At 53.7% G+C, this 12055-nt stretch overlaps 1 protein-coding gene across 1 annotated transcript in view; it reads left to right on the forward strand.

The window, feature by feature from the left end:
• The first annotated feature begins 9214 nt into the window (after positions 1–9214).
• LOC148595570 (transmembrane protein 209-like) overlaps positions 9215–12055 on the forward strand; it is a 57304-nt gene continuing 54463 nt past the window's right edge. The window contains exons 1-6 of the mRNA XM_088520399.1: positions 9215–9351; positions 9477–9535; positions 10193–10324; positions 10739–10885; positions 10979–11067; positions 11447–11648. Of these exons, the coding sequence (XP_088376525.1) occupies positions 9215–9351; positions 9477–9535; positions 10193–10324; positions 10739–10885; positions 10979–11067; positions 11447–11648 (766 nt within the window). The remainder of the gene's footprint in view (positions 9352–9476; positions 9536–10192; positions 10325–10738; positions 10886–10978; positions 11068–11446; positions 11649–12055) is intronic.

Below are 12055 nucleotides of genomic sequence, written 5' to 3' on the forward strand. Positions count from 1 at the left end.
AGCCCCCGAGTTACCGACTGCCCGTGCACGGCCCAGTCGGGCGGCTGGGGGCCTGCAGAGCCCTGCGAGGGCCAGCACCTCCTTTTGCCTTGCAAGCCAAGGCTCTCTTCACGCTGGAGGCTGCAAGGAAGGGCCAGTTCATCAGGGCTCACAGCAATAACCTACTCTTTCTGCTGTTGTTATTGTTAATATTGGTGTTGCTGTTGCTTTGATTGCTGTTGTTTTTGATGTTATTACCTTTATTGTTCTTTTAATTGTTGATGTTGTGGTTATTGTGCACATTGTTGTTTTCATTGTTGATGTTGCTGTTGTTTAAGTAAATATTCCTGTGCCATTCTTTGGGTGTTGTGTGTTGTTTCCCAGGGAGCTCAGGCACAAAAGCATCCCCGCTGCAGCTATGTCTGTGCAGAGCCGTCTTCTCAGGCTCCAGGTGCAGGGGAGCACCAGCAAAAAGCTCCCTCTCGGATTTCCCTTGGAACATGGCTCAGGGGATGCCCAAAGGGGAAGGTGCCACAACCCCAGTGAGGGGCGGCCCTGACGCTCTCAGGGGGCCTGAGACAACAAGTCCCCGTAGTGCCCAGGCCGTGGGCAAAGGGCAGCTCTTGGGTGTCAGGGACACGGGGCTGTGAGATGCAGAGCTGAGTGCCCCAGCCCCTGGGTGAGCACAGGGCCCATCAGGGCTGGGACACACTCAGGGATGGCAGGAAGAGGGTGTGTGCAGTCTCCCCTCAGGAGCTGCTGCAGAAATTGCCTCCTGTCAGGAACAGCCCTGTGCTGGGGACCATCATGGAGGCTGCTCTGTCCCTCTGCAGCCCCACGGACAGGGACCACATCACCAAGGCAGGTCCTCCTGCTCCGTGGGGATTCTGGGCTTTCCTGTGCAGGGCCCATTTGCTCTGCTGGAATTGTGTGACGCCCAAGTCCTCGGGCTGCCAACAGCCCTTCCCAGCCTTTCCCTATCCTGGGCTGCCTGCCATTCCCTCTGCCAGGAGCTCGAGGCAGAGCTCAGCGCTGCGTGTGAGCGCTGGGCCAGAGGAGCTGGGCTGGCCAAGGGGCCGCCCCTGTGCGCAGGGCCCAGAGCGCAGCAGCGCAAGCTGCGAGCTCCCTGCCGTGGGGAGAAGGCAGGAGCTGCCCAGAGCAGGGCCCGGCACTGCCACAGCTGGGAGAGCAGGTGCCACAGCTGCTCTCTGCAATGCACCACTTTGCAGAGGCACCTTTGGCACCAGTGTGCAGCGGGGCCCTGCGTGCAGCAGCCAGGGAGGTGTCCCCATGCTGGGGGAAGGTGTCCTGCCCTCACCACCACAGGGAAGAGCTTGGCCACATCCTCTTTACATTCTCCCTCAGCTATTTGGGCCTGTTGATAAAATCTCCTATCAATCTCTTCTCCACCCTAAAGAGGCCCGGCCTGTTTAGTCTTTCCTCATAAGAGGGATACAATGTGTCCCTCAATCACAAATGCTCACCATCAAGATGGAAGTTGTCGCTCTGTGCTGCTGGCTCTGGAGAGCCCAGGAGAGGTGAAACGGCCTCTCCTCGAGCAGAACGAGGGCCCCAGGCCCTTGGTGCCTCCTAGGACAGAAGGAGAGAAGCCGGGTGCAGTGTCTTTGGGCTGGAGAGCATTCCCCAGGGCAGCAGGACCTCAGCTCTGCTGCACACCGAGGCGCTCCCGGCTGAATGCCTGCGCTCAGGCAGTGCAAGAGAGGACAAGCTGATCCTCAGGAGAGCACACACTGCTCTCTGCATGGGAAGGGAGCTCCCAAGGCCCTGCCTGAAAAGCAACAACATCACCAGCATTTCTTTTGTAGCCAAGTGGATCCATCGCACAGAGGGGCAGTAGAAGGACTCGCTGGGGTCGGGATATGGGAGGGAGCGGGTGCTGCAGGGAAAAAGGGCACAAGCAAGGCAGGAGACCAGGAGGCTGCGGGTAGATGAGCTCTAAGGCAGCACTGCCAGCCCAGCGGTGCGTGGCACACAGGGAGCAACTGCGTGCGCGGAGCAGCCTGCGTCACTGCGGGCAACGCTGCAGCGACCACCCCTCAGGAACCAGCTGGCCCCGTTCTTGCTGGACTCATTCAGCCCTCTCTTCAGCTTCCCACAACGAAGCTGCCGTGGTTCTTCAGCCTCTGTGCATGTCTCTTGATTATGGATTCAGGCCCAGAGGGCAGCCTGAACATCCTCCAAGAGCCACATTGTCCTGATGAGGGGCAGGATGTTCCCTCCTTCCAGCAGCTTGGAACACAGGAATAAGGAGGTGGGGAAAGGAGACAGAGGAGAGGAGGAGGGCAGCTTTGGCCCAAAGCGCGCTCTCTTGAGATACCCCAGGGCAAGAAAAGGACCCTACGCGCTGCAAAGCTCCAGTCCCAGCTGCGCTTCAGCTGTGAGCGCATTTTGTGCACACTGAGCCCTGTGCTAGTTTGCCCATGAGCCAGGCCACAAAATGTGCTGTGGGAAAGAGGATGGGCTCTGCCCCCATCCCCTGCAGCCCCTGTCCTGGCCTGCTGGCTCCAGGCTCCCTGCTCTTGGAGGCCTGGGCTCCAACCTGGGGTTCTATTTCCTTCCCGGTTAAGAGCTTCCCATCCACAAAGCCATTGTGTGGCACCAGCCCACGCAGCATTGGAGCCTACACAGACAACCCTTGCTCCATTTTGTGTAGCTAAAACTACTGCTCTTAACTCTCCTGCTTGTGCACTGCCTTCACCTTCTTCTATTACTTCTTCACCAGTGGTAATATTTAATGCAACAGCCTTTTATAGCTGTCTACCATTTAACCTTTTTGCTGAAGTATCTCTAAACCACATGTTTTCTGTTGGTGTTCCATCAATGACGGATGGTACATTCAGAATTCCTGAAGGTTTAAGAGCTCATCCCAGTGCTAAAGGATCTGTTTGAAGGGCATACTAAGGTTCCCAAATTGCAGATGCCTGTAAAGTGAGCTGCATATTTTCTGCAACTCCTGTTAGATAGGCATATCATTTTGTGGTAGTGGGGTTTGGTTCAATTCCTTCTGGGGGAGCAGTCCCCTTTAGAATTGCTTCTAGTAAATCAAACAGTCCTCTAGTTTGCACAGGTTGTTCTTGATGCATTTTCTCAACCTGTTTAACTGCTTGGACTAAGGATAAAAGTCCCTTTTCTCCCATTCAGAATATTGCAGTTCCCTTTAAAGGCAGTCAAACTAAACAATAAATATCTTTTGGTTCCATCAGGGCCAGCCTGTAAGCAAGTTACACTAAGTAACAGTAAGTTACTGTAACTTAGTAACAAGTTACTTGTTGTAACTTACAGTAAGTAGCATGATCAGCGAAACCCCATTCAGCTGTAAGAGGGTCATGGGGGCGGTTCTGGTCCCAGTGACTCAAATGTTTCTAATTCTCCAGTTGGAGTTTTCACTGACTCTTTGTGCTCTAATTCCCACTTCCAAGGTTTGCCTTTCTTTAAGAGCGAATATAATGGACGGGCCATGATAGGAAATCCAGGTAGGTGCTTCCTCCAATATACTAAAGTTCCCATCAATCCCTGTAATTCTTCCCTTGATCAGGGCATTTGCAGCTCTTCAATTTTTCTTAAGGTATCTGCAGGAATCCCTGCATTGCCAGCTATCCACCAAGTCCCTAGGAATTTTACCTCTTTGCTTGGTCCCTGGCATTCCTCAGGTGGTACCTCAATGTCAGCTTCAGGTAGGATTTGCCATACTGCTGTGGCTGCTTTCCCAACCTTTTTGGGAAAATCACCCCCAATTAGATGTCATCTATGAACTGGTACAATTTCACATCCTGTGGAAGTGAGACTGCCTGTAAAAGCTCAGCCAATGCAGTGGGTGCAATGGGATATGAATGTTTATACCCTGTGGGAAGTCGTTTGAATGTGTATTGTGTGCCATGCCACGTGAAAGCAAATTTCTCCCTGTTCTTCTCTGGTAAGGGAACTGTGAAAAACATGTGCTTTGCATCTAGTGCTGCCATCTACGGGTGTGCAGCTGCTTGTAAGGAAGCCGTTAAGTTTGCAAGATTTGGTACACAGCTGTTAATGGGGCAGTATCAGCACTGAGGCACCCATAATCAATTGTCAGTCGCCACCTCCCATCTGGTTTCCAAACTGACCAGACAGGTGAGTTATATGGGGAGCAGCTTCTGGAGATCATCTGTCCCTTCTCCAAGATGAGATTTTGTTACTTCAGCTTGCCATGGAAAATGCAAAAAAAACCACACTGAATTCCGGCGCAAAAACCGTTCAGCGCCTCCGACACAGCACAGCCCGCAGCGCCGGGCTGGATCTGGCCACAGCGACAACGGCTACAATATCAGATGGATCAGTAAACCTTAAACCTGCCTTGGTACATGGCCCCTACCTCGCAATGGATGCGGTCTGTTAATTGGACATTCTTCAGCCACCAAGTCAGGACTTTTCTTATTGCCTGGAATTAGCGATCCCATTTTCTTGGGCAGATTAAAATAACGGTCTGGGCTGCAAATCCTCCCTGTACTATCCCGAAAGGGGAGTGCATTGCACACTTGATTTTATTACCGTATCATGCTGATGTGGCAGACAATAAACAAAGGCAAGAAGGAGTGTTGGGTAGTGCAGGGGCACCGGGTATTTTTTGGACGCAGAAAGTATTACCAGGGCAACCCATGCTAACGATTATGACCGGTGGTAAAGCATTTACAGGACTGGTGGATATGGCACCAACATTTCTATTCTTAATCAACATGGAGGGACAATGACCTGGCCTTTAATGCAAATGTCTGTGATCGGCTCGAGCAGACACTGCCTTAATATATAAGGTGTTCACTGGAGCAAGGGGGGGATTCCAATAATGGGGAATTCCTATAATGGATTCCAATAAGGGATTCCAATAAGGGATTCTGATACTGATTAACTACAAATTGGAGTCCATGTAATCATTCACCACACACGGACTCCTCAGGATGATTTCTAAATGGCTGCAGGATGTCTGTGAAAGCATGTGAGGAAAGAACAGACTCCAAGAGCGGAGCTTTTCCTCTCACTTTGAACCAGCCTGAGAGTCAGAAGGAAATCACAGCCCAAGGAAACAAGATTCTACTCCCAGAGCTCACTCCTCCAGAATATTCTGAAGCCCAAGCCCTAGCGCTACAAACAAAGAGTCCCCAAACGGTCCTGACCTTGTGACACACTCCCTTAAGAGATTTGTGCCCATCCAGAAGGTCTCTCTCAGCCTTCTCTTCTCTCAGCTGAGCCGTGGCCTCAGCAGGGACAAGCAGAGGGGAACCATCCCCTCTCTCCACCTGCTGGCAACTCTGCTCCTCATGCACCCGCAGCACCGCTGGCCTTCTTGGTCACCCACACACAGGGCAGGCTCCTGAGCACCTCGGTGTCCCCAGGACGCCCACGTGCTGCTGCGCACAGCTGCTCTGCAACAAGACACCCTGCCCGCGGCCTCCTCTGAGCTCTCCTGAGCAGCAGAGCCTGGGAAGAGCCATGGCAATAGAGCTCCATCTATCACTGCTTCTTAGAGACATTTTCCCATCCTGCATATTCTCCTCCTCTGTTTTTAATCCCTGACACCTGCTAGCTGTGCTACTTGGTGGGAGGGGGGCAGGGGAACAGCAGCTGAGCACGGCCATGCCCAGTTCACCATCGATCCCCTTAGGAAGCTCCAGGAGCATCAGTCAAGGCCCCGGCCAAGCGCTCCTGTCACGCCACAGCCGCACCGAGGGGGAGGCAAAGGCAGCAAAACCAGCCTTGGGAGCAGCGCACGCAGCAGCACCGTGAGAGCCCGGGGCGGCCGTCCCGCCTTTCCTGCTGCCCATGAAGTTGGCCCTGAGCGCTGCCCTTCGGGACGCTGCCCGGCACACACGGCTTGCTCCTCCAGCACCAAAGCTGCAACTGGGTGGATGCAGAAAGCACCTGGCAGCAGAGCCACATCCCTGCAAGGGCAGAGAGCAGCACCGACTGCGGCACACGCAGCCGCAGCTCCTGCCCCACGCGACGCGCCAAAGAAGACCGTGCTCAGAAATCAGCCCACGACAAGCTCATGCCTGCCTTGACCCAAGAAACCACCTCGACGGGGACAACCGAAGTGATGAGAATGTCCCTACCTTGTCACATCCAGAGTGGGGGACTGATGCTGTGGAGGATGAATGTGTCAGGGGAAGAGGCCCCTCACAGGCGACCGAAGAAGCCCCTCACAGGCGACCAGGTCCTTCAGGCTTTTGGTATTTATTTAGCCTTCCCACCAGGGTTGCCAATTAGCCAGGGACCAATCACAGAGAAGGGCACTCCCTAATCTTCCACAGGTGACATCTATATCCCCACATCTCTTTACCTTCACCACGTGATCCTTCCTGACCTTTCCTCCTAGCTATTCCCATAATGGTTGGCCTCATAAAATCCTTTATCCATCAGTTGTCAGCAGCAGGGCGAGCACCAGCTTCAGTGCCAGGGCTGCCCCGCGCAGGCCCCAGCGCAGCTCGGAGCCCTGCAGGGCCCCTCCTGCCGGGTAGTCCCAGCCCTGACATGGCGGCCCCACAGCCCCGCACACGGGGCCCGGCTGCCCCCAGCCCCGCGACGCCCCGCGCAGCCCCCGCAAGATGGCGCCGCCAACGGCAGGGCCGGGCCAGGGCTGCCGGTACCGCGGGAGGGTGCAGTGTTGCCATGGCAGCACCCGGTTCGGCCCTCCCATTGGCTGGGGCTGGGGTTGAGGGCCGGGCCGGCTCCGACTGACGGCTGCGCCAGCCAATGGGAGCCACGAGGCGGGCGGTGGTGGCCGCTCTGGGGCGGGCTGAGGCACGGGGCGGGCAGGGCCGCTGGGGGCGGCAGCAGCGCCGTGGCCGGGCGGGCAGGGAGGTTCCAGCTGTCCCTGCGCGCGGGGCTGCGGGAGCAGCAGGCTCCGAGCAGGGCTGGCAGGAGCCGCGCGGCCAGCAGGAGCTCGTGTGCTCGGAGCGCCGGGCAGGCCAGCAGCAGGCAGGCAGGGCTGAGCGCCGGCCGCGAGGGCTCTCCTGCCAGAGCGCCCGTGAGGGCAGCGGCGGCTCCTGGCTGCGGGAGGCGTTTGGAGGAGACTCCTGGCTCTGGTGGCCACGGGCAGCAGCAGGGATGTGCTGGGCTTGGCACCCGCCATGGAGCTCTCCTCCATCCCATCGGGGCAGCTGCCGGATTGGGAGCAGCCACATGTGCCCTCTGCAAGGAGAGGCGCCCTGATGGCACCACGGGCAGCAGGGGAACAACAGGCAGTGGGAAACGCTTCCTAGAGGCTGAGAACAGGAGCTTCTTCTCCATGAGCGAGGCCAAAATGTGGTGCAGAGACACAGAGAGATGCTCAGAGCTTCCTCCTTGGAGGTAACCCAGACTTGCCTGGAAAAGGCTCCAAGATGGTTCCTGTGCTGGGAGCTGCCTTGCGCAGGGCACTGGACACCCTGTTGCAGACTCAAGGAATCTGCTCTCCTGAGACAGGCTCCACAGGCCCTGTGCTTTTAAACGTGCTCAGCAAGGTTCCTTGTCTGTGCTACCTGAGCTAGAGATGCTCTGTCAGGAAAGAGCAGACGTGCCCTTAACACCTTCCTTCCTTCCTTCCGGAGGGCTTTAACTGGGAGCCTGGATCCTGCCAGGCTCCAAGACCATGAACCACACCAGGATTTTCGTATCCCATGGCTATTTCCCAACTTTCCTTTGTCAGATCCCGAGGAAAGCCATTTCTCATCTTGGGCCTTAGTTGATCCCGGGGATTTTCCTTGACACCTCCAGGCACCCTGGATTCTCCTGGCACCCTGCCTGTCTTTGGGATCTGTAGACCCCCGGCACCCTGGATCTGCCGCACTTTGACCCCAGGCACCTCAGGACAGGCCCCCACATTGCAGTGCTGCTGTGCAGCCTCCTGCACGGAGCCCGTGAGGCACTGCCGGCCTCAGGAGCTGCATTTCGGCTTGGTCACAGGTTGGGGAGATGACCGTCTCCCAGCTCCCCAAGTGCTGAACCTTGTGAGCATCCCCACAAGCAACGTCCCTCTCCTCCGTGTCTTTGCACAGTCCAGGGGCCAATTGTGCAGAAGGGAGACCCCGTCCCCTTGAATGCTGTCAGAACTGCAGCTTTGCAGCCACTGCAAAGGACAGCAGGACCTTTACTCATTTTGCTTGTTTTCAATTGGTTTTCCTTTTTTTCTCTCTTTTTCTTATATATTTTTCTCTTTCTGTTTTCTCTGTTTTAAGACTTTTTCTTTCATTGTGCCCCTTTTATCCTTTTTATCTTGTTTTCACCCTTTTTATTTTGTTTTCACTCTTTTTATCATTTTTTTCCTATTTTTCCCCTTTTAGATTTTTTCCTTCTTTTTTCCCCCCTTTTAGCTCTTTTCCATATTTTTTCCCTCCTTTAGCTTATTTTTTCATTAATTTTTGCCCCCTTTTAGCTTTTTTCTTTCCCCCATAAGTTTTTTCTTTTTTTTTCTACCTTTCTCCATTTTTCATGTTTTTTTCTCTTCTAGATTTTTTCCTCCAGTTTTATTTTTAGTTTTTACCTTCATTTTTTTCACATCTTTCAGCTTTTCTCTTTCCTTCCCCCTCTATTTTTCACCTTTTTATTCCATTTCCCCCTCATTTTTAGCGTTTTTCTTTCATTTTTTCCCTTTTTTTCCCCTCAAAGCCCCATTATTTCGCTGAAGTCACTTTTACAGGTTTATGTTCCTGTTTGGCATTGGGGAACTCGAGGTGTTTTTAGGCCGTCGGGGGCTTGGCAGGAGGCTCAGGAGGGCCTCGTGGGGCCGGGAGGCTCAGGAAAAGTCCCCGTCGTCGGGGGCGTCGTGTGTAATTTGTGGGGCGCCGAGGCGGGACGTGGAGGTGCAGAGGGGGCAGGAGGCAGCGGTGCAGGCGGGACGTGTCGCTCGCGGGGCCTCCCGGAGCGGGGGGATGTTGAGCAGGAAAGGGGAAGGCAGCGCTGCCTGGGCCCCCTGCGGAATGTTGGTTTTCAAAAGTGCCCTCGGAATGGGAAGGGGGCCCTGTGCCCTGCAGCCCGCTGGGGAAAACGGACGTGCTCTCCCTGGAGAGGGTGACGGCGCTCACAGGCTTTGCAGGAGAGTGTTGCTGGCCAAAAGCCCTGCTCCCCGCTCGGGAATCGGGACCGGGAGCTCCTCAGGTGAAGTCCTTCTGTCCAGGTTGCTCTTGGTTCTTGCTGTTCTCCTCAGCGTGGTGCTGAGCCAGGATGTGGCTGTCTAAACTGTGGGGTGTTTGTCTCCCTCTTGCCGCAGACCATGGCAGCCCCAGGGCTTTCGGCAGGTGCCCTCCTTGACAGGAGCATGAGGATGAGGAGAGAGGCTGGAGAGCGGAAGGTGCTCTGGGCCTGGGGGCTCCTCAATATCTGCACTGCCGGCATGATCTGCGTGGACATGTATGTTGGCTGCGAATGTGACTGCGTTACAGAAAACATCCTGCCTTGTGCAGGCCTCGGTACTTCCCAAAACCCCATTACTGCCCGCTGGTAACTTTTCCTGTTTTATTGTATTTCCTTACCAGGACTGGAAAACTTCTCAGCACGTATTACAATATCCCCTTCTGGCCTCTCTGCTTCATTGGTGAGTTGTCGCTGCCTGTGGATGAGTTTTGGGGGAAGAGAATATTTCGCACTTCTGTTTTCTTCCTGGAGAAGTTGTTTTAAAGACAGCTTAAAAAAAAAAAGGCACAACTTGATTTCATTTTCTTTTACCCCTGTTGGAGCTGTGGGAACTTCCTCACTGCAGTGACATGGAAGAGTCTCTTGGCGGCCCTGTTGTGGGGCTGTGTGACATTTCCAGGTAATGAAAGTTCCTTTCAATGGAGTAGACTCCAAAGGAGCTGTATCAAATCCCCTTGGAGGATGGAAAGGAGGAGGAGTGAGGCAAATGCAGATATGAGGGACAGAAGGTTTGATGGAAGAGCCTTGCTAAGGAGCGTGAAACTTCCTTGTAGAGAGTTGTGTTCTGCCTGGAAAATACCTTGCACTTTTGCAAATAAGCATTAAAGCCCCATAAATGAATTTTAGCCACATAAATGAATTTTAATATAGAAAGGAGATTTGTCTCAACTGGTTCTCGAATAAAAAGAACCCATGAAGAAGCCTGACCTCCGTCCTCAGACTAGCACTTACAGGAGCAGTTTTTATGCATTTTTAACCTGTTTTTTAGTATTAACAATAAGTTATTACTCATGGTCATGCCATCTAGCATGATAAAACCTTTTTTTCTTTATTCTAGAACTTGCACTGGTGTCTCTGTTCAGCCTGAATGCCGTGTTTGATCTCTGGCTGTATTTCAAATACACGAGGGCACCAACTCACCTGGTTATGACTCACAGGCAGCAGGTCCTTCTGGGGATGCAGAACTCAGGTAGGTAGTATAAACGCCTGTTTATCTGTGTTCTTTGCAGTTGGTGTCTTGGTCAAGTACAATTCTCAGCTTCTTTGTCTGAACACAGCAGTCAGACAAATTCCCTGCAGCATGTTAAAATTTAAAGTAGAAGTGCAAAATTGGTGAGGGATTGAGGGGAGAACTGAAGAGGGAAGAAGCCCTAACAAAGGAGGGGACAGCAGCCTGTTAAAGGGCAGCTGGAGAGACTCTCTGTGAAACTGGAGAAGGAATTTGTGGCCTCCCCATGGAGCTGGGAAGAGGGCTTTTTAGCACCATTGTATTTCCTTCAGGGCAAGCTGCGTGTCTGTGTTTTGCAGTGTGGATTCAGAGGAAGCAGGGGAGTTGGAGGCTGCTGCATGTGCAGGACTCACTGTGTTTTTGTGCTTCTTGCAGCGGTGCCGATAGCTCCAGTGCAGGAGCCGTCAGCGAGGAGAGTCCCTTGGTGTGGGGCTGCGATGCAGGGCCAGAACGTGCTGAGCTACAGCCCAGGCCGCCCCCGCGGGGCCCGTCCCAGCTTGGCCTCGGCTCCTGCCCCAGACTGTGACCCTGAGCTGCTGGCTCTGCCCGCCAGCAGAGCCTCTTCCAGCAGTTCTCTGAGCTCCCGTCCCAGCTTGGCCTCGGCTCCTGCCCCAGACTGTGACCCTCAGCTGCCGGCTCTGCCCGCTAGCAGAGCCTCTTCCAGCAGTTCTCTGAGCTCCCGGCCCAGCAGCAGCTGCATCCAGGTAAGGACGGCGCTCTGCGAGGGAGCGCCTTGGCTTGGCTCCTCGTGTGCTCGTGCTGGGCCCTGAGCTGCTGGAGGTGCCCGGCAGCTGTCTGCTCCCTTTGCACATTCGCCCTTCCAGGATTCATCCTTTCCCTAGAGTTAATTTATTTGTTTTGGGGGAGTTGGTGGGTTTCAGACAAAAAGCCTGAATGAGGAATGCAAATGTAAATGCTGAGGAGTAGAAAACCAATTCCCCTGATTCAGACTAGGCTTGATAGCAGCAAACTCCAGAGCCATAAATTCATCTGTTGAGTCAATCGATTCCTGCAGTTTGTAAAATCAAAGTGGAAGTCTTATCTTCCTCATATGACACAAGTGTCTGCTTCTGTTTGCCCAAGCTTCCCAGCTTCAGCCCTTCTCCTGCGGCTTCTTCACATGATATGAGTATTGAAGCAGTGAGAAGTGAGCTCAGGAGCCGTCACTGCCCTTCACCAGTTCGGCCTCGTTTCCTCCTGAGCCAAGAGGAGGAGATCACAGACCAGAAGTCCCTGCAAAGATACCTGCAAAGGGAAGAGGAGAAAGAGCGCAGCCGTCAGATGGGTAAAGAAATCCCTTTGCTTGGCCTGAAAGGATGGGCGAGGAGAGGATGTAGGTTTTATTAGTCGTTATTGGAGAGAGTTGTGGGTGAGAATAGCTGGAAGGGATTTTGGGAAAGGGAGAGAGCTCCTGAAGTGCTAGTAAATAAAATGACCTCCCTGCTCTGGTATTCCCCCTGGATGTGGTCAAGGTGACTGCTGACCACTTTAGTCTTCTAGGCAGTAATTGAGATAGGAGGCAGAATTTTGTAAATTCTCCACATCTCTGTGCCTCAGGGACTTCAGAAAATTCTCCTCCCTTACCATAATTCGTGAGCTCATCTTTCCAGTCAGAGTTGAATCTGTGCAGTTATTGCCTGCCCTATTGCGTGATTCTTGTCCTCCTGCTTGTACTAATTGTGCGTGCCTTGA

Source organism: Tinamus guttatus, unplaced genomic scaffold (genome assembly GCF_059628265.1).
Source record: "Tinamus guttatus ecotype Peru unplaced genomic scaffold, ASM5962826v1 Tinamus_guttatus_pri_ptg000087l, whole genome shotgun sequence".
Lineage (NCBI taxonomy): Eukaryota > Metazoa > Chordata > Aves > Tinamiformes > Tinamidae > Tinamus > Tinamus guttatus.